The sequence below is a fragment of the Phymastichus coffea genome, unplaced genomic scaffold (assembly GCF_024137745.1).
Source record: "Phymastichus coffea isolate CEN01 unplaced genomic scaffold, Cenicafe_Pcof_1.1 PCOF00011, whole genome shotgun sequence".
Taxonomy (NCBI): Eukaryota; Metazoa; Arthropoda; class Insecta; order Hymenoptera; family Eulophidae; genus Phymastichus; species Phymastichus coffea.
In genome coordinates, this window is record NW_026706822.1 from 5,947,220 (window position 1) to 5,973,687 (window position 26,468).

The following is a 26,468-nucleotide window of genomic DNA, read 5'->3' on the forward strand; positions in this document are numbered from 1 at the left end:
AAGGCAAAAAAAAAAGAAAAGCTTAAACGCTCAGCATGTTGGGGATGTTAACCTAACTAAACAAGGCTAACTCAAAAACCTTATCTCTAAGGCAAAAAAAAGCAATAAAATGACTAACAGACAATTCGTCATTAAGATTACTCTATCTCCAATCACCTGCTGCGTAATATATACTTTCGAACGCATCTTCATTGAAAAAGGAACATCGAATGCGTTTTAACCCTCAGCATGAGGTAAATCGTTATTGGAGAGAGTGCAAGCTGGTGTGAGTGGTCGAAAGTTTCCTAAATTATATGTGGCCCTGAAAAAGGATAGTGCACGCTGCTAGAACGTATCTTCATTTAAAAAGGAACATCGGTTGTGTTTTAGACTCTTAGCAATGACTTCTACAGCAACCTACCTTAACAACCTTTGTAGGTGAGTGAATGGGGGGGGGGGCACTGTCGAAGGGCCCACTGGCTTCTGTCTCAGGACATACGCATATACCTTATGCATTGGCGGCGCATCTTCAATGTATAAGCTACATCGATTACCTTTTAGGTACTCAGCGGGAGGTGTCAAAGGTACATCAAATGCCTTTTAGACACTCAGCATGGGATCTCACTCTGCCGAAGGGGCCCCATATGCTACATCGACTACCTTTCAGGTACTCAGCGGGAGGTGTCAAAGGTACATCAAATACCTTTTAGAGAGAGAGGACATACGAGATATAACATATACTATCGGGTGAGTGATAGAGAGAGAGAACAGCATCCACACTATACGGCGTACGCGCCTAGTAAGTTGGAGACGCTACCCCCTCTCCGAGGGTCCACACTCAGCCAGCATAAGCGCCCTACTATCAAAGGAGAGCGAGAGAGAGAGATAGAGAGAGAAAAAGGGAGAGAGGGAGAGAGAGAGAGAGACCATCATATAGTTTACCAAACACCCTACCGGCTTCTACAGCATCCTACCTTAACAACCTCTGTGGGTGGGTGGGGGGGGGAGGGCTCTGTCGAAGGGCCCACTGGCACGCGGGAGGTGTCAAACGAACATCAAATGCCCTTTAAACACTCAGCATGGGGTCTCATCTTAAATTAAAAGGTATCACTGCCGTGACACCTTCATCGGGCGGCTCCTTTGTGTCCCAGAACATACATTGCTTATCTACTAGCATGGCAATTCTGTTACATGGTATCCCTTGTTGGGAAGGATGCATATTGGTAGACAAGGCGAGTTCCGGTTAAATGAATATAAAATACTATATATTAATTGTAAACCAATGGCAAAGGTTTATATTTGTTGCGTTTCTTCGCAAAGAAATTTTGTTTTTTCTGGAAAGTTCGGGTTTTCTTGTAACCTTCCGTGTTTATGTTCGCCGAGAAATCGAGTGACCGCATGCGCGTCGACGAGTCATTCTGCTGGCAGGTGCGTACACAGTACGATTTAAATTTCGTTTGTTTTGTTTTAGCTTCGGTTACTGGAATTTTCTTTATAGTCTTTTTTTTATATACCTTATTTTAATGTGATATTTTAAGTGCATTCCCTATATTTGAACGGTTTTCTTTCTTTAAGCTTAAGCAAGGCTCGCCGGCTTAAAGCCTAGAAAGAATTGATGTAAAGTATTTCGAGAAGTATCGGGTTACATAGTTCGCGGTTAAGGAGATGCGTTTTTGTCCTAGTAGCTTGCATTACAGTTCGCACACCAAACATTTTTTTTTCAAACACAATAATGTTGTTAGCGTATAGATTTATAAGAGTTGTGAGACCAGTATCTGCGATTTGCGTTAGTAAAAAAGCGTCCATATTTACGGCCACCATTGCATTCGGACGATTTCGTGTCAGGCCGTGTAACGTGGTTATTTACCGACAATCATTTACCGAGCTATTTTTGGTCTTGCAACGAAATAATAAATGATTTGGAATGATTACTAGGTAAAATTAATCTAAGTGCTCCTCCAAGAAATTTAATATAAAGTAGAAGCATCGACCTAGAAACAGGATGTCGTATTATGGGCGCCAACATTGCTAATTTTTAATTTTATAATAAATTAAATATCGGAGAAGAGCCACTCCGAAAGATAATGAGCCAACTAAATCTACAATTGATAATTTTGCCTAGGACAAATCGAATCGACATTTGTGTATCCGAGGTTAAAACTTCAGGTAAGCTCAGCTATCATATTCTGGGTCGTGGATTATCACGATAGCATGTAGTCGAATTTGATTTTTGTGATTACACTCACCTTACCGGACATGATTCTAGATATAAGGCAATTCTAATTCGATTTTAAGCAGGGATTAGACAAGGTGATTGTGAAAATTTTAAAGCAATAGTTCAAAGGAAATGTGGGCTATTTTATTAAATAAAAGCGAATGCGTAGTAATAATTTACAAAATCAAAATTGTGTTTTGTGTCTGTACTCGTATCTGTCTGAGTGTATAGGCTCTCTTTACAAACTATTTAAAATTAATTAAACAAATAAGGCAATTTTAAGATTCGCGGTTACACCACACTATACTCCGCATTGCGCTACTAAATTAAATATTAAATCAGCGAGAGTACGAAATAAATAAATTGATTGCCGGTACGTTGTACCTTCGTGAAATCAGTGAGATCAATAATTAAATGAGTGATGTGATGTTCGTATCACTTATAAATAAAATAATTCGAACTCTCGTATCTAGCTAATGAGTAAGAATTTGTTTCCAATGATTTTACTCTAATTGTCAATAAAATAGATAAGTAAATCAAATGTAATTAATAAGTAAATCAAGTATACATAAATAAGTACAATGTTTCGAGGAAAATCAGACAATGCCCTAGTTTCTTATGGTGCGAATTGTCCCATAAGCAGAGCTAAAGTCTTTCTTTGATGGGATATAATTCGGCCCAAGTTTCTTATAGCGCGAGATGTTCTATAAATTGAGCTCAAATTATAAGGAAGGGACAGTCTTGCTCAGTTAATCACAATGAGAGAAAGAACTTAGGTATAATCCAAGTTTATTCAGACTCATGCGCTTACCTTGCAAGGCTAGAAGTGAATGCTAGCCTGTGCAGAGGTGGGCCTATTTATATACAGATTTTCCCGCTTATTTTTGCAGGAGAGATGTCATCGAAAATTCGAGAGACATTCGCGAATTTTGAGAAATGAGTTTTCTTAATTTACAAGTAAATAACCATTAATATTAAGTTTTTAACACATGTAAACTTTACAGAGTTTGTTATTTGTTGATTTTATACAATATACAATTATCGCCAATAGTGTCGTCAAAAGTTATTAACTAATAAAGTTAATTAACGTGATATTACAATATTTACAATAGAAAATTATGAAATTTTCATATAACTTTATAGTTGATTAATTTTGGAAGTATTCTCTAAAATTAAATATTTAAATTAATTAATAACATTTGAATTATGACTAATTTTTCATATTTGTAACGGTTTTTTCTAATCTTATTATGCAATTATTAGATTAATTATCTAAGATTTCTAAATCATAAAGTTATCATTATCAAGTATAAACTTAATATTTTCGTTCTATATATAGCTTATTGTTTAAATAAATTATTAATTGTTTATTTACTAATAACCATTATTATTCAGCTGTTATTAATGAAACCAATTCTTACTCATGTTCTATGCTTATTCACTTTGCACATGAATTATTTATATTTTTCTAATATTTCATATGTTAACGTAATAAATAAATCAACTTTGCATATTGATATTCATTATTATTTCATAATTGAATGTAATTTTTGTTATTATATTATGAATCTACATGGTAAAATCTATATAATCAATACTTTGTTATATTAAATTTATCTCTAATTAACATATTTTTCTTAATATCCAAAATCATTATATCTATATCTATTACTTTGTGATGTCACGCTGTTTATTTTGATTCGACTCTTATTTGTATACAAGAATAGATAGATACAAAACAGATAGATACGTTAGACTAGTTGCAGTATTCAGTTGCATTATTTCTGTGATTTAATAAATAGCTCATAAATAGGACCGTTACAGTGAACAAAGATGGTTCTTAGTAAGTCGTGCAGTACTCTTATGAAGTGTCTAAATCTTCCGAAACAATTCCTTGTGCCAGCTTAAGCATAGGTAATAAAGTAACAATATCCAAGCTATAATCTAAATTACAATTAAGCAGCAATTATAGGCACGGTGAACACAAGCAATCTATAGTGTTATCGCACACTTGCAAAGCAGTGCAATTACAAAATTTTGTGAGTGGAATTATTTGTCTACACTCTACGTAAACCGTAGGCAAATTCCGGGTTTTCTTCCTCCCTATATTTCCTTCTAACCACAAACATTCATCATCAAACAATATCAATTTGAATTCGGCACGGAATGTTATCTCTCTCTTTCATCGCCCTACTCTGTTGACCTGACTCTGTTTCTTATTTCATCTAGGCATAATAAGTGTGATGCGCTGTTCTTATATATTCATTAAGCCATCTTTTTTTAGCTAGCCTATTGCTATCCGTAAATGGGCGTGGTCTACGCAATACAAGCATATGAATATTTTAATTGGGACGCAATATTTCCCATATTATAATTATCAATAATTAGAGATGTCGATATATGTTTCTTGCGCAAAATTTAATAATTTTGATTTTTTAATTATTAATTTAACGGGGATTTTTTCATAAAGATATGCAGCGTATAGCAATGAAGTGAATTCTTTTGTTGATAAATTTCTATAGACTTAGAACTATTACTGCTGGCCTGGTGGCAATAAAATTTGGAGAAACAGCTTGTTAAAATTTTAATTCATATATGATACGCTGGTGCTCATCGTTTACTAGAAAACAAAATATAAAAATAATTATTACTAATTTCTTAGAGCTGACACTTTAGTGCAATACGAAGTATGGAGAGGGCTGGCCTTTGGCTATTTAGACTGCTTTGCAAAATTAAAATTACATTTATAAATAAATTTATTGCAGTGCAAAGAGCATGGGAATACTATAGCTCGCTTGGAATACAGAAAATTACCTATTATTTGTATACCTGTGTAATTAATTTTTCAGTGCAAAGTACCGAGTCTACACCGGTTTGTTCGGTTTGCGGTTCCGTCGATTTCGTTTATAGGGATTATCCTTGTACTCAGTGAAACAGGGGAACGTTCTTGTGGAAGCCGTTAACTGCTCGACGACTCCTGCGTAAAATGGATCGAGTGGACCATTTCGATAAAGAAAGTGCTTTGTTCAAGGAGCAAGGGCTCTGTAGATGAAGCAAATAGAGCTGAGATCAGAAAGGAAGGCGAGAACAAAGCAGAAATTGCCGGTTCTACACCTTCTTTCTTACTCAGGGTTGTAGAAAATTATTCAAAGGAGAAGACCAAAGTTAAACGTATGATTATTGTAGAGTACAAGGCTTCAGAAGAAGCGTAGAATATGTAGGATTGAAAAAAGAGCAGCATGACTTTTTGAAAAGTGTGTTTGAGAGTGAGCTTCCTACTTCAACAGTAGAGAGAAGTCAGGTGCAGAGTAGCGAAGTGTATATTTACCCAATAAAGTTAATAATAGGTTCAAACAGGTACCGGAACCGGTAATAAATGCGATACGGTATAGAGAAGCACTGAAGTCTCCTCGAAACGTCGTAACGCCATATCATACGATCATTTACCAAATAACGATGCGCGTGATGAGATGTTCAGGTATTTCACGTGCGGTGGTTAGCTCGCCATTTGAAAAGTTGAAGCGTGCATTAACAGACGCGCCAGTACTCGTGCGCACTGATTTTGAGCGTCCCTTTTATTTGCACTGCGATGGCTCTTCCTTCACGGTTGGTGCGTGTTTATTTCAGGTATTCGACGATGGCGAATATTCGATATGGTACGCCAGTAGAATGCTAAACATGCACGAGCGAAATTACACGAACGAAATTACAGCGAAATAAAATCGAATTTTTGGCGGTACTTTTCGCGGTAAAGAAGTTTAGGCCTTATATAGAAGGTTCGCACTTCGTTATAGTCACGGATCATAGCGCGCTTACTAGGATTTTGAACAAACATGAATTAACATCGTTTAGAGCGGTGGGTAATTTAGAGATGGTAACAGGAGACTCGAGTTCCAGCAATTAGATTGCGAAATCGTAAATCGAAAGGGAGTGCTATATTATGTACCAGATGCAATTTCGCGAGAATTTGAAGATGAGCTAGAAATATGCGCGTTTGATGAGATTCAAGATAAATGGTATCTTCAACGCGTTAAAAACATTCTTCAAAGACCAATGAAATTTGAGGATTAGAGAGTAGGTTTTATATCGATATATACGCGATCGCCTGCTCGTATCAGTAACAAATTACAAGGAGTATTGGCTCATATTAGTACCGCTCGAGTTTAGAAAAAGAGTTTTAAGGGTAGCCCATTGCAAGCCGTTTACTGGACACTTCGGTTTGGAAAAAAACTTATGGTCGAATAGCTCGAAAATACGATTGGCGGGGTATATGGTATGACGTTAAGATGTTCGTAGACGAATGTAGGCAATGTCAAAGGTAAAAGGTAATCCAGCAAGCGCCGCAAGGTTTGATAAGTAAATGCGTAGTAGAAAGACTGTGGGTATTGATAGCGATTAAACTTATGGAGCTGCCCCATAGTAAAAGCTAGTATAGATATGGTGGTGTTTCAGGACCTATTTACGAAATGGGTTGAACTGAAACCGCTATGGCCGGTGGACAGTCTCGCCCCCGTTGCCGTGCTCGAAGAATTAATTCTCTTCAGATGGGGAACTCCTGAATATATTGTTAACGATAATCCGAAAGCATACAAAATCAAGGTATTTCAGATAGGTTACGAAAATATGGTATTGATCATTAGTTGTGTCCTGCATGTCGTCAATAAAGTGATCCGCTAGGGCGTGTTAATCGGACTTTAAAAACGATCATGGAAGCTGGGATAGGTATTTATATGAATTTCGCAATTCCATAAACACAGGATTCCACCAAGGTATCGACAGCATTTTTGAATTTCGATATCCGCGACCAGGAAAGAGTTTAAAGCACTAAATAGAGGTATAAGCGCCAATAGTTAAGCTAGATACAAAAGCGTTGAAAGATAGATTATTGCGTTTGAATGCATGGCGCGATTTATTAGCCAAACACACCGACGAGGCACAGGAAAAGTAAAAGAAACACTACAATAAAGGTAGGCGTCAGCCTTTTTTCCAGGCAGGCGATTTGGTTTGGCGCAAGGTGTATACGTTCTTGAACACGGTGGTAGATAGAAATGCGGAACTTAATCCGAAATATGACGGACCATTTAAATCGTTTTGCTAATTTCGCAAGAGATATACGAGTTAGTAGCGAACAGCAAACATCGTACGACTAAGGTGTATGTATCCGAAATTAAGCGTAATATACCGCCACGTAAAGATAAAATATGATTTATCAGGTAAGAAGACGGGTGTAATGATATATGTGATTTATTTTAAAATTATTCAGAGATTCATCGACGTCGGGAGATGATGGCTGAAGAGACAGGAGAGTCAAGCCGCGTTTTTCAGGCTGTCACGGTTCAGGAGGCTATGGATGACTCGATTTTATCGACACATCTGACGGAAGCTGTTGAAGTTATGGAGATGAACCGGGTGTTGAGGTCTGCCGCCCCGCTTTCGGGCGTAAAGCAGACAGCCTTTGAAGACACTAATGTTGCCTTCTGTATCTCGCAGTTAGCTCGCATATCGGTTGGCGAGGCTGAGATCGGAAAGGCGGAGGATTTACCTTTGACGCTACCTCTGCCTTCGCCTTCGACATGAGCGATCGGCGTAGAGTCGGTCTACAGACCGGGGGCAGAATGATCAAGTAGACGATTCGTTTAGTCTTACCGACGAGTACATGGGATGAGGTCGTGCGTCGGAGCGCGAGATTCCAACTCATGACGCTTTGCATTCGCAAAGTGACGGAGAAGATGAGGTTGAATTCGGCAAGTAAGGGAATCGTTTTTTCGCTGGTGATAAGAACGTAACCCAGGCGAGTACTTGCCGGGCTCTTTATCTGCTGTAGCTGGATGCTTTTTGGCTAATCGGATCAGTATGTCGTGTGTAATGATCGGGAAAGGGGCCTACAGTCGCTCGTTGTAAAGCGCCACCAACGGTATCTTGGAGGTGGTGTTGAGCTCAAACGACTTGGAGAAGGAGACTGTACAGGATCGTTAGTTGCTCCGTGTAGCTCCGAAACCGCACATCTATGCTTCATTTTCTTTTAAGCCTCTCGATAAGCAAAGGTTAGAGGCGGCGTACTACTTCGTCCGTCGGGGTGGGCTCGGACGTTTCTTATCGGCTAATTCAACCTATCTCCATATAACTTTGAGAGGCCATCCTCCGGGCAGGCGTCTTTAATGCCTCAAGCGGTGAAGGAAGCTTTTGTGGAGGCAACCAGCACCCTCATGCCATCGGTATCTTTGGCGGTTGATGCGATGAAGGCCTCGAGAGGTAGAACGGGCACCGTGGCCGGGAAAATGGAGACGGTGCGTAAGAGGCAGTAATGATACCACTGGCCCTACGTAGAATGGAATCGGAGCGGTCAACCTTCTTGCCGGTACGATATGTCCCATCATCCCAGGCAGCGAGCTCATCCTCACCTCCCGAAATACCGTGTTAGGTCGACGAAACGGCCATAAGGTTGATACAGGGGACTTTCTTCCGGGAGTTGGTGCTGGTTTCATGGAATGTCGTTTCGTTGCTTCAATTGCAGAATGGGGCGCATCTACGTTCGATCTGCCCTAATTCGCCTCTCGTCCGTCGAGTCTGCAAAAACTGTGAATTACTCGATTTGCTTGTCCACTGCTGCCTGTGCTGCCTTGATGCTTATGCGGTTTATCTAGTGAAAGCGAGGGCGGTGGTGAAGAAAGGGGCTCGAGGACAGTCCAGGGAGCCGCTGAGATTCCAGACTACTCCAGTAGAAAGGGCGGAGCCGGTGCCAGTAGCTCCTGAGGTGGTGCCGATTGTGGTAAATCCCGAATCATTAGTCGGGAAGTCTAAGGTAAAGAAGCCGCAGCACAGATGTGGAAAGAAATAGCGGGAGAAGCTCGCACGCACCCAGGCTTGAGAGACATCAGCAAATAACGCGACCGAGGCTTTAGTTTGAAAGGAAGTCGCGTCGGCTTGTGCGTAAGTCGAGACGGTCGGAATATCTGGGGCTCCACGTGCCGCCGTGCCAGAGGTAACCGGGTAAAGTCTCTCCGGTGAGAACGTCTCTTCTCCCTCGGCGGTTAAACTTCAAGCTTTGAGGCTCCGATATTTGGAGTTCTTAGCTAGATGGAACCGATCATAAATATAACTTTTAATTTAATTTGTTTTGGTGGAAGTAGCAGTCGGTGTTGTGGTAACTGTTTTCTCGTTGAAGAAGACAAATGGCTTAGTTTTATCAACATTTATTTTAATAAGATAAGATATGGATCACAAATTGCGAGCGTTTTGCCTTTGAATTTCTTTTGATTGTTATCTAACTAGAGATAAGATTTTAGTTTAGGATAGATTAAGGCAATATTAAGGTTTATTTAAGAAATTTGGTATGCGTCCTGTGCTTGCTGCTGGTTGTCTGTCGAGAGAGTGAGGTCAGGCCGTTCGCTCAGTTTCGAGCTCTGGCCTTGGGAAGGGATATGATAAGAACAGGCAGCAGTGTGTTTCTCGCTTGCCTTTCTCCCTCTCCCCTCTACTTTCGACAAGGCTCAGTGGTCACTAATGGGTGCACTATTTGAATGCGTCTAATACTGTACCTCTTTTTCAGCCGCTGAAGATAGCCGAAGGTTCGTAATTTCGTGAATTATCAGTTATAATATAACTATGATAATTACTGCAAAATAGTCGAACAAAAAAATTATAAAATATTATAAACATTATTGTAAGTATAGATGTTGAACGTGATAGTATATAAATGATATATAATAAGGTAAAACATAGTATTATCTGTATCTTAAGAAATCCCAATTGAATTATTATTAATTGTTTTTTCGATAATAATAACAATAGTTATTAAGTATATTCACTTATTTCAGTTTACATTTACTTAGAATATGCACTCGCAAAAATTTTTTCGTTAGAAACTTGATATGACGAAAAATTATCTATGAATATTTTCACAAAGATTATCTCATAAGATCTTTCTTTTACATTTTGAGTTGTTATTTACTTGAAATTCATAATTATTTACTTTTTTGCTAATAGGTAAAAGTAGTAATAAAATGAATATAGAGATTTCGAAAAACAATACCGATCAAGAAGGCATTGGCGGACATCTAAAGAAATGTGGGGATTCTTATTTTGATGTAAATAATCAACAAATGGATAGTTTCAAACAAAGCTATTTGGATAAAAATTATAAGAGGACATCAATTTTAAATTCAGACACTTTGAATTTGAAAACAGGTATTATTTTGAGACGGTAAGTCGAATTATGCATAAAAATCATACAGTCATTTATATAATTGTTTAATAATATAAATTAGACTTATTTATTTATTTTTTAAAAGAGACACTTTAAACATTGTCTAGTGCGAAAATATATCATAGCGACTTGCTAATGAATAAATTTCTTAACAACAGATCGAACTGGCGGTGAGTCTCGCACCGACTGACACATTAATTAGATTTAAATTTTCTATCGGTTGGGAAAATTAATAAACAATGATTTCTCGTTACAGCTCAATGTTTCTTTTATAAAAATATTATTAATAAACATTTTATAACAGGGTTTTCAACCTAATGATCGCCATTGATGTAAAGAAAGGTAACTATCTTCCGTAAAACTATATCGAACAACATGTTGAATGATCTACTCATTGCCACTAGCAGCGCAGGTTGTTCGAAATCTGACCTAATAACGCAGTAATGTTGCTGACGAGGAACAGTTCTTAACTGAATCCGCAGAAAGCTTTGTTGGACTTCGTCTAGCATCTACACAACAAGCTCATTAAAATACGATGGAGTAGTGCAATCCACGGTCGATCTTGTTCATTTACCTATGAAATATTTAATTTAATGATATCTATCTCTACGTTCTGTTCTCTCTATTAATAAAATACATGGCATTTTAAACATTTTGTTGAAAATATTCTACATGAGTAAAAAATTAGATCATTGAATATACGAGGGTGGTCCGATAAGTACTTAGCCTCACCGCCCGATGGCGCCACTCTCGCAAAAGCAATATTCTATCACGTAATACAACCTTCTCGATGGTTACTGTCAAGATTTTAGCCGGATCGGAGTTGTAGTTTATTTTTGAGAGCGTGTGAAAGCAAGTGTGTCCGTTGATTTTTGAAAAATGGAAAAAGAGCAGTATCGGTCGATGATTCGATTCTTGTTTTTGGAAGGAAAATCGCGCAGCGAAATCAAAAAGCGCTTGGATGCTGTGTACGATGACTCTTCTCCTTCGATGGCGACCGTCAAAAATTGATTTAACGAGTTTCAACGTGGTCGCACGTCGATTTTTGAAGAGCCACGTCCAGGTACTCCGAAAACGGCTACCACGGAGGATAACGTGACAAAAATTCACGATCTCGTATTGGCAGATCGACGTTTGAAGGTGCGCGAGATAGCTAAGATCGTAGGCATCTCAAAAGACCGCGTGGGTCATGTCCTGCATGAAATTTTGGGCATGAGAAAACTGTCGGCGCGATGGGTGCCGCGTTTGCTCACTCCGGACAACAAGCGCAACCGTGAGACAACTTCAGAGCAATGTCTGACGCTGCAATCCAAAGGAGTTTCTGCGTCGTTTCGTGACAGTCAACGAAACATGGATCCACTGGTATACACCAGAGACCAAGGAACAGTCGAAACAGTGGAGTTTACCCAGCGAAAATGCTCCGAAGAAGGCGAAGACTGTCCCATCGGCCGGAAAGGTGATGGCCACCGTTTTCTGGGATTCACAAGGTGTGATCTACATCGACTACCTGGAGAGGGGCAAAACGGTCAGAGGGCTGTACTAAGCCGAATTATTGGGCCGATTCGACGTCGAATTGCAGAAAAAATGGCCCCATTTGGCGAAGAAAAAAGTGCTCTTCCACCATGACAACGTACAGGCTCACACCTCCGCCGTCGCCATGGCCAAATTGGTCGAATTAGACTACGAACTGCTACCCCATCCACCGCATTCTCCGGATTTAGCCCCGTGCGACTTCTTTTTGTTTCTAAACTTGAAAAAGTCACTCGCTGGGCAGAAATTTGAGTCGAATGAGGTGGTAATCGCTGCTACGGAAGCCTACTTTTCAGACCTCGAGGAAACGTATTTTTCAGACAGGTTAAAGAAGTTGGAGCATCGCTGGGCCAAGTGTATCGAACTAAAAGGAGACTATGTTGAAAAATAAAACGCCACTTTTCCAAAATTTTCGTTTTTCTTTTGTAGGTTAAGTACTTATCGGACCACCCTCGTAGATGCTTATATTCTTATATTGAGAGGCGTCTCAGATAGCGCCTTGTGCACAAACAAATTACTGATATGAACTAACCACGTAGTAGAAATACTATGAGTACTACTATACTATATAGTAGAAACACATGATAAAAAAATTAACACTTTTTTTCCTATACATTTTTTAGAATTTTTAGAATTTACGGAGATAAAAAATGTTTAAAAAAACTCACTTCTCGGAAAAAATGTTCGTGCGCGCGTTGGTTTTGACGAAAATAATTTTTTGACCAGTGATTCAGATAGTGCTTGATAGAAGCTAAAAAATGATTTAACCCAAATTTTTGTAAGATTTTTTTCCAGATTTGGCAAATTTCTAAACTTAGTGTAAAAATGTTCTGAATTTTTAATGTTAAAATATTGCTTGCTTTAAATTTAAAAACATTCGCTGGTATCCATGATAAATCATTTTTTAATCAGATAATCAGATAATTTTTTAATCAGATAATATCAGATTGAATCAGATAAATTATATTTCTAAATGGTATAAATACCATTTAGAAGCTCTTGGAAAGACCTTTCAAATGCGCCCTCGGGCAACACTGTACGTTAATTTTTAAATAGAGACATTAAACTTTAAAGTTTGACTAATTTTGCGGAGGGGGACCCAAAGTAAATGACCGGCAGTGTAGATATGTCTAATAGCAACCAAATTTGCTTATTGTCTCTATATCTGAGACATATTGTAAATAGTCTTGGAGTAATGAAAAAAAATCTACAAAAAGTTATTCCCATAGGGTAACATATATTTTCGAAGTATTTTTTTATGCAGAATAGAATGGTGCTATTAGATTTATCATAAAACCTACTTTATCGAGCGCTAAAAGTGAAAAACTGAATGATAGTTTTTAGTGGTTTTTTTGTACTGCTATCATCTAGCGTTTGACAGATTAGGTTTTATAATGAATCTAATATTACTGGTAATAACTTTTTCTAGACCTTGAAATAATACTCTAAGTTCCTTGTTCGTTATCAACAAACATTGAAGACATTAATTTTACACTAATCTCACGACAACTGAACATTTTGTTCAAAACTTGTAATACATTTTTTCAATTTTCATCTCTACATAACTTGAGTAAGAATAAGAAAAAAAGTACGGAAGCTTAAATGTTATAAAAATTTTCCAAATCGTTAGAATTATCATTAATATACGTTGTTTACACTTCACAATATAAATTATTCCAAATCATTAACAATGGAGGTTTCTTCACATTAGATAACTTAAAAAATAAAACACTGTTTCAATTCAATTATTTGCAATTTATTTATATTTCTATTACGATAATGCATTCTGTACAATATTTTCAGTAGTTTCTACTTTCGAAATTATCAGTTGATCGTCAAAGCAACTAGTCAGAATCTTAAAAAAATGACTGGACAAATTAACCGTTCAGCAGTTTTGGTTAGATATCTTTGGTGTTCGGTAGTATAAATTGTGAATTCTTTGTACAAACATTACTTATAAGGGAGCATTCTCAACCGTCCTCCTTCAATTTTGTTGCAATTGAGATATGTTATACTTTATAAAAAATTAGAGACATATATTTTTGTTATCGGCAAATAAGCTGTCTAGGCAGTGAAAACCACCCTCAAAAGTCATCCCGCACAATACTTAAACAGCAGTAATGTAGGTTGTGATGAATCTTTTTTGACGAAACAAAATGGAAAAAATTTCTTACTTAAAAAACAACAAAACCGCATAGTTTTGTACTCGCGGGGTCGCAACTCCTACGATGTACAGAGGAAAAACTACATTTTTGATTGGATTTTTCGTGTACAGAATCACAAAATTATCATAAAAAAATTGAAAAATAAATTTTCATATAGGATATGATAAAATAAAATTGACGTATTTTTTTATTTTTATGTATTTGGAGGGTGAGCTACCCCTAAACCCTATTATTACTATGTGAATAGTTGCCGATCACCAATTTTGCTGATTTTCCGCATGCTATGACGTTCAAAAGTAGGCTACACTGTTAGTCTGTAGGAAAATAAATGTAAGGGCTGAAGTCCACCCTCAAAAACTACCCCTAAAACACTATTACAGTAATATCTTCTGTTTACATCAGTATTTTTCGACAAAAAAATTTGAAAAATTCATTATAAAAAAGAGAATATAACTATATAGCTTTTGTCTCTGGGGGTTACGACCCCTGCGATGTAAAGGGAAAGAACAACCTTTTCGATTGGATTTTTCGCGTAAAAAATCAAGAAATTACTATAAAAATTAAAAAATAAGTTTTCATCTAGAAAATGGAAAATAATATTGAGAAGCTTCGGAGTTATTTCATTATTTAATATTTTGAGGGAGAACTACCCCTAAATTCTACTATTGCTACGAGGGTGGGTGATAAGTCTTTACGAAATCCAAGAGATGGCGCTCGTCACGCTTAAATTATGCTGTTTTTGGTAAGCAATACTACTAATTAGATATCGTACAAAGTTTCAGCTCGATTCATTAAGTCGTTTTTTTGTGAGCGTTGGTTGAACAAAAAGTTATTGGTTTGTTTGAAAAATGGAAAAAACAGAGTTTCGACCGGAGATAAAACATTTTCATTTGATCGGCCTTACACCAAAAAAAAATCACAGTTGAGTTGAACGCCGTTCATGGCAAGTCTGCCCCTGTGTTTAAAACTGTTTATAACTGGGTAAATGAATTTAAACGTGGCCGTACAATAACAAAAGATGAACCTCGTTCAGGAAGCCCCGTAGAAGTGAGTACGCCCGAAATGGTTAACAAAATCCACGATATGGTGTTGAGTGATAGAAGATTAAAATTGCGAGAATTAGTGGAGGCCACAGAGGTATCAAAGGATACAATCATTTCAATTTTGCATGAAAAATTGGGGATGAAAAAAATATCAGCAAGATGGGTGCCGCGTTTGGTACCTGTTGAAAACAACCGAACCCGCGCGGTCACCTTTGAGGCTCTTTTGGCACGCATACGTCGTAATCCGAAAGACTTTTGGCGTCAACTTGTAACTGTAGAGGAAGTATGGGTACACCACTACACTCCTGAAACCAAAGAACAGTCCAAACAATGGATTACCGCAGGAGAACCAGCCCCAAAGAAGGCAAAGACAGTAAAGTCAGCTGGCAAGATTATGGCGTACGGTTTTCTGGGATGCGTATGGAATCATCTACATCGACTACTTCAAAAAGGGCCAGACGATCACTGGACAATATTATTCGTCATTATTAGGTTAGCTGAAAGAAAAAATCAGAGAAAAATGTCCTCACTTGAAACAAAAAAAAATGCATCTTTCTTCAAGACAATGTTCGAGTTCACACGTGTGCACAGTTTCGATGGCAAAAATTAACGATTTAAAGTTCGAATTAATTGACCATCCACCATATTTGCCTAATTTGGCACCCAGTGACTTTTTCTAATTTCATAACCGCAAAAAATGGCTTGCCGGACAACGATTCACGTCGAATGAAGAAGTCATCGACGAAACAAATGCCTATTTTGAGGGTTTTCAGAAATCATATTTTTCTAATGGCTTAAAAAATCTGGAAGGCCGTTTAATAAAATGTATCGATCTTTAAGGAGATTATGTTGCAAAATAAAGGAAAATTACATACGCAAAACTTTTTTTTCCTTCATTTTGTAAAGACTTATTGACCCCCCCTCGTATTGTGACGGTAAACGTCAAATTAGCGCTGATAACCTAATTTAATTGCTGTCTGGGAGGGCAGCACCTGCCGGGGGGACGAAATTGGTAACGAAGGAATTCGGCACGCGGGCAGACGGAACGCGCGCGATTGAAACCGAACTAGTGAAGCTTCGACTATCATTGAGTCCGCCCGCTTTCGCTATCGATATCGCCGATCCACGAGCCGTCAACATCAACACGCTAAAGCAGCAACAGCCAGTTATCCGTGATTGTAGCCGCCAAGGTGCCATCCAGCTACTAGTTCGAGGCCAGGACGAGAGTGTGTGTGTGAGGTTTCGCCATCGAGGGCGAAACCATAACGTGCGTGAATTCGCGACCGGCGACAAAATCAAAAACTGTTCCGCTCTGTGCGATTTGTCTGTGTTTCCTTCGATCGCCTGCAATAATAAGATAAGCTGGCCAGCTTAATTTCGCGATCGCGGTTGCATGATTAATTATTAATTTCCGACATTCGAAGCGTGCATGCGACGACTCCAATAACAAAGAGCAGCGAGCGTCCCGGCAATACGTGTTGTCGATGAGCGTGCGCCAATGTAAACAAACGCGCGGGCCGAACTTGTATAGTATTTGAGGAATAATAAAAGGTTTAGTTCGTATTGCTAACAAGTGTTTTTCGACTCACTTACACCTCATAGCTTCCACTCAATTTATTATAGGTTATTTACAATTACTGGTTGACTGGCGCCTGTCTTCACATGCTCTCCGGACCGCATTTTGAGCATAGATAATTGTATTCGCCCCTTTTATTTAATTGCGCGAATAAAATATAATTAAACGGTTTTACCCCGTTACAGTATATAAATAGTTGCCAATCACCAATTTCGCTGATTTTTTATCTGCTATGACGCTTAAAAATTGATGAGACAATTATACTGTTGTTGTGCTAGAAAAGGAATTCAGGGTTTAGAATCCACCCTCAAAAGCCACCCCCAAAACTTTTACAGCAATATCTTCGGTATTTATGACTATTTTTCGACAAAAAAAATTTATATAAAAAAATCTATATAAAAGAGAAACGTAACCATACAGGTTTTATCACTGGGGATTGAGAGTCCTACGTTGTACAGGGGTGAAACTGTATTTAGTACTTTGGTTGATCAACCTCAACACGTGATCAACCCCACTCGCATACCCCGTGATTAACCTCACCTCCTGATTAAATCTACACGCATACCCCCCGATTAACCCCACTCGCATACCCTTGAACACTCCCTCATTAACTTCACTCGCTTACCCTCTGAATACCCCTCATCAATTTCACTCGCGTAGCCACTGATTAACCCTACGGGGAATTTCTGATCGTCTCGATGAAGAAAAATGTATTCCAAATTTGTAAAGTGGATTTTGAAGGGTAGGAGTACTACTTTATGGTGTATGGTCCGTTTGATGAAATTAAATTCATTCACGATGTTACATAACATTGAATATAGGTAAAAATCTAGCCTAATGGCTTTGGTTTGTTTACGTTAAGATATCTCAAAAGCGTAATGTGATGGCTCAATTCTGAGGATGGATTCAAATTTTAAAATTAAAAATTAAAAACATAAAATTATTATACATAAAATTGCTTCAGAAACTATTTTCAGTCTTACTAGAATATCCATAATCCCGTTTTTTACTGTTCATGTAGTTCTAATTGCAAAACTTGTTTTGTTCACTAAAGTTACGTATGTTATCGTATTCTGTCGGCCTATTTTACTGAATAGGAAGAAACGGTTATGATTGAATTTAATCTTAGTTTGCCTCGCTAACAGCAATCAAATCGAATTTTAATCTTGGTTTTCGGCATTTACCGCAATGATATGCGGCACGTATATATATACATGTATACGTATATATATATGTATATATATACGGCAACTCAAAATTAATCATCTGCTTTTTATGTGATCCAAACTTCAAAACATATTTTGTTAATTTACAACACACACACACACACACACACACACACACACACACACACACACACGCACACACACATATATATATATTGTATTATGGGAGGTTAGATTTCACTCGAGGGGAGTGTGGACGTGTCTTGGATGTGAGCGCGAGTTTTGGTGAGAAAGTCAAAGAGGAAAAGTGTTTGAGGAGAGAAATAGAGGTGAAAAGAGCGTGGAGGTGGAGGAGGAGTGGAGAAGAGAGAGAAAGGCCTGGAGAAGAGTAGGAAAAAGCAGAGAGAAAGGAATAAAGAAAAAAAATAAAGTTGAGGTTAAGAGAGAAAATTAGAAAGCGGGAAAGGCAGGCAGAGAGGACGGGCGGTAAGAAGTAAAGGCAGAGACAGAAAAGGTAAGACAGGGAATAAAGGTGGGATCACGGATAGTTATAGAGAGTTGAATTAAGGCGTACGGGATAGGATGGAAAGATTTGTGACAACAGAAAAATTAAGAGATAAAGGTGGAAGGTTGGATAAGAAAGGCTCAGAGGAGGAAAAGAAGAAAAGAGTAAAGGTGGTGAGGGGGAGAGAGAGCGGGGAGGGGCTGAGGGAGAATAATAGAGGAGAAATGAAAGAGGCAAAGAGATGCAAGAGTGAGAGCGAGGGAAGCGAGATGGATGGGGAGGGGGGAGAAGGATTGGACAACACGATAAGAGAAGTGGGAAAAAGTAGTGGTGCAGAAGAAATAATGGAAAAGATACGAACAGACATAAGGGAATTAAGAGAGGTATGAGAGGAGGAAAGGTAAGAATGGACAGAAATGTTTAAAAAAATAATGGGAAAAATGGAAAGAATGGAGGCAGAGGGGAAAAAAAGAGAAGAAAGGTGGGAGAAGGAAATAGGAAAAGTTAGGAAAGAACAAGAGAGAGAGATAAGAAAGAAAGAGACGAAAGAAGAAAGGGAAAAAGCAGTACGTAGAGAAAAGAAACTGCAGGAAAAATGGGGAGAGAGGATGGACCAGTTGGAAGAGGAGTGCGTGAAACTAAAAGAAAGCATAGAAGGAGGAACCAAGAAGCAAAGAGGAACAGAAGTAGGCAATAAGGAAGAATTAGAGCATATAAGAGAAAAAATGGATAGAGAAAGTACGATAAACAATATAATAGTGACAGACTTAGAGGGTGAGTTGAGATGGAAAAAGAAGGGAGAGGCAGAGGTCTGGTTAAGGAAGGTACTAGAAATGAAAGGAGAGATAGTGAATCTGAGAAGAATAGGAGGAACAGCGGAGAGAGATGATCGGAGAGAAAGAAGAAAAAACATGTGGCAAATTAGATGCGTGTCATGGGAACAAAAAGAAGGAATTATGAAGAAGAAAAAGAATCTGGCACAGAAAAAGATATACATAGATCAGGACTGGACGTGGAAGCAGAGAAGGATAAGAGAGGAAGTAAGAAGGAAAGCGAAAGAAATAAGAAGTAAAGGCAAAGAGGTAAAGATGTGGCATAACGGGGTAAAATCAGAGGGAGAAGAATGGTGGTGGAGTGAGAGAGAGGGAAAAATGGCAGGAAAGGGGGTGGAAGGGTTTCAAAAGCAATAGGGATAAAAGAGATAGAGAGAGAAGAGAAGGGAGAGAGAGGGGAGAAAGGCAGTAAAAATACTATTCTGGAACGTGGTGGGGGTGAGGAGCATGGAGGAAGACGACTGGGAATATGTTAGGCAATTCGACATAATAGGGCTAACGGAAACCTGGGTGAAGAGGCAAGGGGCAAGAACTGGTGTGGAGAAACAACTGAATGGGTACAGCATAGAGTGGAGGGACTCAAGAAGAGAAGGAAGAAGGGGGAGAGAAATAGGGGGAGGAATAATGGCGGTAAGAGAGAGGAAAGGGATAAATAAGGTTGAATGGAAGAAAGAAAGGACAAGTGAGGTAATAGTAGGAGATATAAAGATCGGAGGGAATACATGATAGCATCGGTGTATATGCAACATGAGAAGAAGGAAAACTATGAATGCCTAAGTGAAGAGATAGAAGAGAACAGAGGAAAAACAATAATTATAGGAGGAGACTTCAACGCAAGAACAGGAAACGAAGGAAGGGAATGGGAGACAGTAGAAAACTTAGAAGAAATTAAGGCCAAGGATAAAGTGTTAAACGCAGAGGGAGAAGAAATGATAAAATGGCTAGGAGAAATGGGCTTAGTGATAACGAATGGGAGAAAAGAAGTAGATGAAGAGAGAGAAATAATATATATAGGAGCGAGAGGAATGTCAACGATAGACTATGTAGTAGGTAACGAGGAAGGTGATGAGGCGATAAAAAAGGTTTAAATAAAGGAGAGGGTAAAGTCGGACCACTTACCAATAGAGGTGGAATTGGGAGACAAAATAGCGGAAGAAAGAAAAGAAGAGGAAGAAAGAATGATAGACGACTGGAGTGAAGAGGGTATATGGGAGTATCAGAGATGGATAGACGCAATAGAGGGAACAGATAAATGGAAATATATAAAAAATAGAGTGAAGAACGTAGTTGTAAAAAAGAAGATAAGGAAAAAAAAAGGATCAAAAAAAAGCTGGTGGAGAAAAGAATGTAAGGCAAAAAGGGATAGGGTGATGGCAGAGTTAAATAAGGTAAGAAAAGGGGAAGAAGACAGAGGCAAATACTTAGAAGCAAAGAGAGAATACAGAGAGGAAATAAGAAAAGCAAAAGAAGATGAAGGGAAAAGAGTGGCAGAAAAAATAAGAACAGATAAGACGAGAAGAAAATCTGGGATAAAGTGAATGGCAATAGGAAGAAAAGAACTGGATTAGATGAAAATATAGGAAAAGAAGAATGGACAAAGCACTTCAAGGAACAATTGGGAGAGAAAGAACAGGAAGAAAGTAAAGGGGAAGAAACCGAAGACAGCGAAGGAGAGGAAGGTGAAGAAATTAAAAAAAGAGAAGTAAAAGAGGTAATAACAAAAATGAAAAAGAAAAAGGCGACAGGAGAGGATGGTATAGCAAATGAAGCGTGAGTGGAAGGCACGGAAGGCTTGATAAAAGATATAACAAAATGCTTAAACGGAATATGGAACGGCGAAGGATATCCGGACGAATGGAGGAAGGGGATAATAGTACCAATATATGAGAAAGGGAGGAAAGAAGAAGTAGGAAACTATAGAGGAATAACGCTGATGGATGCGGGATATAAAATATATGCGTAAATACTGAGAAAAAAGCTGTAAATAGAACTAGAAGCTAAAGAAACGCTAAGTGATACGCAGATGGGATTTAGGAAGAAAAGAGGAACAATGGACGCGATATTTGTATTAAAAACAATAATAGGGAAGGAAAAAAGGGAAAAAGGAGGAAAACTGTTCGTATTCTTTGCAGACATGAAGGCCGCTTTTGATAAAATAAAGAGGAAGAAAATATGGGAAACAATGAAAGTGATAAATGGGAAAATGATAAATAGAAAAATTAGGAAAAGAATAGAAGAAATATACAAGAAAACAGGAAGTAAGGTAAAAGTTGGAGGAGAAATAATTGGGGAGTTTGAGACTTACAAAGGCGTAAGGCAAGGGTGCTCTTTGAGCACCACGCTATTTAATCTTGCCTTCGCCGACCTTGAAGTGAAGATCAAGCAGGTGCAGGAAGGAGGAGTAGTGATAGGAAGGAAGAAAATATGGACATTAGGATACGCAGATGATATAGTGATGATGGCAAAGAGTGAAAGTGGAATGAAAGCAATGCTGAAAAAATTAAAAAGATACTGGAAGAAAGGAGATTAGAGTTAAATGTAGGAAAATCAAAGATGATGAAATGCAGGAGAGGAGGAGGAAGGGGGAAGGAAGAAGAATTCGAATGGGAAGATGAGAAGATAGAGATGGTGAAAGAGTACAACTACTTAGGATATGTGATAAGCAGAAATAACGGAAATAAAAAGCAGATAAAGAAGGTAGAAGGGAAAATAAATATGGGACTCGGAAAGTTATGGGGGCTAGGAGGAAAGCTATTTAGAGAAAACTGGGAGCTAAGGATGAACCTGTTCGATGCTCTGGCGAAAAGCGTGATTATGTATGGAGTAGAAATCTGGGGATTGAAGAGATATGAGGAAATAGAGAGACTACAACTAAAATACATAAAGTGGGTATCAAGATTAGATAGAAACACGCCAAGTTACCTAATACGATGGGAAACAGGAAGACAAGAAATGAAAGAAACAGCATTAGAAAGAGCAATGAAGTATGAAAACAAAACAAGAGAAGAAAGAGATGGCTTAATAAGAAAAGAAGCATGGAGAGAATTAAAGAAAAGGGAAAGAAATGAAAAAGATAAAAAGGGTAATAAGGAGGAGAGAGAGGAAAGGCTGAAAAAAAGTAAAATATACAGAAAGAGAGAAGAGGGAGATGAAATGAGGAAAGAGTTTTGGGAAGAAATAAGAGATGAGCTGAAGAAAAAAGATGAAAAAGAACTAGAAGAAAAGCTAGAAAAACCAAGATACATAAGCGAGTGGAAAGTGCTGAAAGAAGAAATGATAAGGTATAGGTTAAAGGAAATTCAAGGAGAGGGAAGAATAAAAGGCCTGCAAATAAGGGAAAGGTTTAGGTTAGGTAATGAAACGAGAGGAAGCAGGTATTGGGAAAAAGAATAAAATAAGAGATGCAGAATGTGTATGAAAGAGGAAGAAAATCGGAAGCACATGGTAGAAAAATGTGAAAAAAGCAGAAAGGAAGGGGAAGAACGGGAAAAAATAATAATAGGAAGCAAAGAAAAGATAGCGTGGATGATGGAGATAAAATGGAAAAGAAGAAGAAATGAAGAGAAGAAAGAAAAAGAAAAGCAAGAAGACGAAGCTACAATACCCTAAGGAGAGACGGAAACAGAAGACAGAGAAGCAAGACTCGCAGACACATCTACACACACATACATACATACACACACACACACACACATACACACAAAACACAAACATACGCGCAAACATAAACATACACATGCACACACACACACAAGACACAAGTAACAGCAACTACACAAGCGAGGGGTAGCAGGTATTGGAGTATGGAGCAAAATGGAAAAGAAGAAGAATCGAAGAAGAGAAAGAAAAAGGTAAACTAGAAGGCAAATCATAAGATACTAAGGAAAAATAAGTGAGGTTGAGGAAAGGAAAGGCAGAGTGAGCAATAGGAAACAAGAAAAAGGTGTCAAAGCCTTAATAAGGAGAAAGATAGGTGAAATGATTAGAAAAAAAAAAAAAACAGAACAGCGGAAAAGGCAGATCTTGGAGAGAGAAAGAGGAAGAGAAGATTATTCAGAAGAAAAATGAGAAGAAAAGAGGAACAGGCAGGCGCAGAAGACAGGAACACAAGAGTTGCAGACACACCTACAAAGGCACATATTTACACAACACATACACACGCACACGCACGCGCGCACTCACACACACACATACACACACACAAAACACATACATAATCAACTACACAAACTGGATACGAGACACAAATAGTAATATAAGAAATGTAAACCACATGTAACATATAGGTTGTAAATAAATAAACTAACTAACTAAACTATATATTGTATTATGTCAACATATTTCAGTTGGATAATAATATAATTTTGTTAACATCGTATAATTTTTTGAATATCAATATTGTGTGATAATGGCAATCGAAATTTACAATGTCATGCAAAGTTTATTAAAAACATTCCGTGTAACTGAAATAGTGGAAAATATACCAAAATTAAACGACGCAGTGAAACAGCTACACGCCTATATCGAAGATGTATTGAAAAAAAGTATTGAAGGTAATTATTCAGCCGTTGACTATGAAAATGTGACAATTTATGTTTCCTAGATGATGATTTTGATATCAATCAGAAGTGATTGACGATGGTTTTGAGAAAAAACATGCTGAAGATTATGGTGAGGTGCCTAATTGTATTATAACTAATACAACACTCGATGATGGAATCAAAATAAAAGCTGTTGAATACTAGGAAAGTGGAAAAAAAGAAGTTGTCTTTAAGTTCCGTTGAAAGTAAGTATAAATTAGTCACGTCAGAACGTCATTTGAGAATATGGAAACAGCAAATTTTCGCAGGCAGAATTAAAAAAGATAATTTGATTAAAATTTCTGAATATACTCTACAAAAAATTAAAGATGCTTTAAACCGGAAGTTAACAGTTCATGATTTAGATCTTAAAAAATGGGCTTTAGAAAAGTAGCATGAATTGAATGTACCTTGGATTAAAGCATCACCAATGTGAATATTGTTATTTAAAAAAAAACGTAAAATTATATCACGTAAAATAATGAAACATGTAACAAAGGTATCTATTGATAACGAGCCTAATCTACAGTTGAACTGTCAAAATTTTGTTAATAAAGTGAAATCTGAACTATTTAAAAAAAGAGCAAGTAATGTATATAATTCTGATAAAAATGTGTTTAATTTAGAAATGTATACTGGCAGGACATTAAATGAGAAAGGAATAAAAATAGTTGACACGGTTGTACAATCAATATCATCTACTATACTTAGTTATACCATACAACCAGCAATATCTGCAGAAGGTATGTTGCTCTCGTCTCTTTTTATGATTTTCAAAGAACCAAAAGGCGAATTCAGGCCTACTGTTGTAAAATAATTATTCGAAGCACCTAATATATATTTGCAAGCAAGTATATTAGGAAAACTGTCGACTGAATTACTTCAAGTATGGTTAGGAGATGTCTTTTTTCCTAATTGTGGAAAAAATGTAGTTTTGTTAGTAGACTAATGGAGTGGGCAATGTGAACGCACTGTACGAGAAGTTATACCTCAAGATAAAAATTTTCAATTCATGACAATCCCTAAGGGTGCCACAGACATAATTCAACAATTGGAAGTATTTGATTTTAGAATTTGGAAAAACTTGGTTTTATACATAAATTTATACGAAAGAAATATTATTATAAAATTACAATCTATTACATATAATCAATTATCTTCACCTAGACTCCAAAACGTACTCAAATATGCTTGGTACAAGAGTGGATATTTGGATGAAAAACCTCGTGAATTCGATAATCCTTCAGAATATTGCTTTGCAATTGAAGAAGAACCTATCTGGAAGATTTGTAAAAATATAGCAATTATGAAATGTGCATGGTGCAAGACACTACTATGCCTTCTGCATTTGTTTATAGAGTATCATATTGCTTATAATATCAATAGTGACAAGAAGACGGATCTTATATACAACACAATCATTAATTTTGGTTGGATTTCAAGAAGAATAGGATAATACCATCAAATATATTAATATTCTATTAATAAAATTAATAAGCATACATCACTTTTCCTGAATAAACATGTATAGGGATGAATTTTTCTGCGGATTACTTTGTCTACGGAAATATTTGTCAAGCTGTTGAACGACCTGGGTGTAAACCTGTCTGATGATCATTTACTGGGTTAAGACTTCTGGAGGTGAATCTGTCTAGGAGATGAACTGGGGACTGACGTTTATGAGGGTTAACTTGACGAAAGGAGTTATTTAGTTGGAATTAGTTAGGGGATATGAAAGTGGCCTTGATGAAAGAATGAGGTTAATCAAGGGGTATGCGAGTGAGGTTAATTAGGGGTGAAATTGATCAGGGGGTATGCGAGTGGGATTAATCAGGCGGTATGCGAGTGAGGTTAATGAGGGTTAATCAAAGAATATGTGAGTGAGGTTAATCAGGGGGTAAGGTTGATCAGGGGGTATTCGAGGGAGGTTTCCACAAGATCGTTTTTTTAATTTTTTTATGATCCGTTTTTGAATTCAGACGGTCAAAATATATACTCTAAATACAGTTGCACCCCTGTACAATGTAGGGCTAGCAACCCCCAGTGATAAAACCTGTATGGTTACGTTTCTCTCTTATATCGATTTTTTCAAATTTTTTTTGTCGAAAAATACTGATATAAACCAAAAATATTACTGTAATAGTGTTTTAGGGGTAATTGTTTAGCATGGTCTCCAGGCTTTACATCTATTTTCTTAAAGACTAACAGCATCATTGTCAAGCTTACTTTTAAATATAAAAGCATATGGAAAATCAGTAAAATTGGTGATTGGCAATATCATATAGTTGTAACGTTTGAGTATTTCTCGCGTTAATAAAAGTTCGGACTCTTTACAGTAAATTCGCAATAACGTTTCCGAAAAAAGCAAGAATTTGACACGCGCGCAATCTAAATGATCAAAAAAAGAAATCTTTCGAGTGGAAAACCACGAGGCTTTCCAACTCGATGAGTTGTTTTCGAGATGCGATTGAGAGCAATTGCATCTATCGGGGAAAGGCCCGACAGCGCCGCAATCACTGCTCAATCCGATCTCTTAACAGCAAGTGTATTTCGGAAGGGAAGATCTCTAAGGCTGCTTTTTTCTCATGAGAGAAATAGTCTCATGAGTTGAGCTCTTAGAGATCGTTAAGGAAGGAGTTTAACAGGCTAACCACTGAAAAGAAATTCGTC

At 37.6% G+C, this 26,468-nt stretch overlaps 1 protein-coding gene across 9 annotated transcripts in view; it reads left to right on the plus strand.

The window, feature by feature from the left end:
- Positions 1 to 26,468, plus strand: part of LOC131672018 (uncharacterized) — a 769,953-nt gene that overhangs the window by 425,848 nt on the left and 317,637 nt on the right. For all 9 annotated transcript variants that reach the window (XM_058948981.1, XM_058948937.1, XM_058948954.1 and 6 more), the window contains exon 7: positions 10,181 to 10,397. In XM_058948981.1, the coding sequence (XP_058804964.1) occupies positions 10,181 to 10,397 (217 nt within the window). The remainder of the gene's footprint in view (positions 1 to 10,180; positions 10,398 to 26,468) is intronic.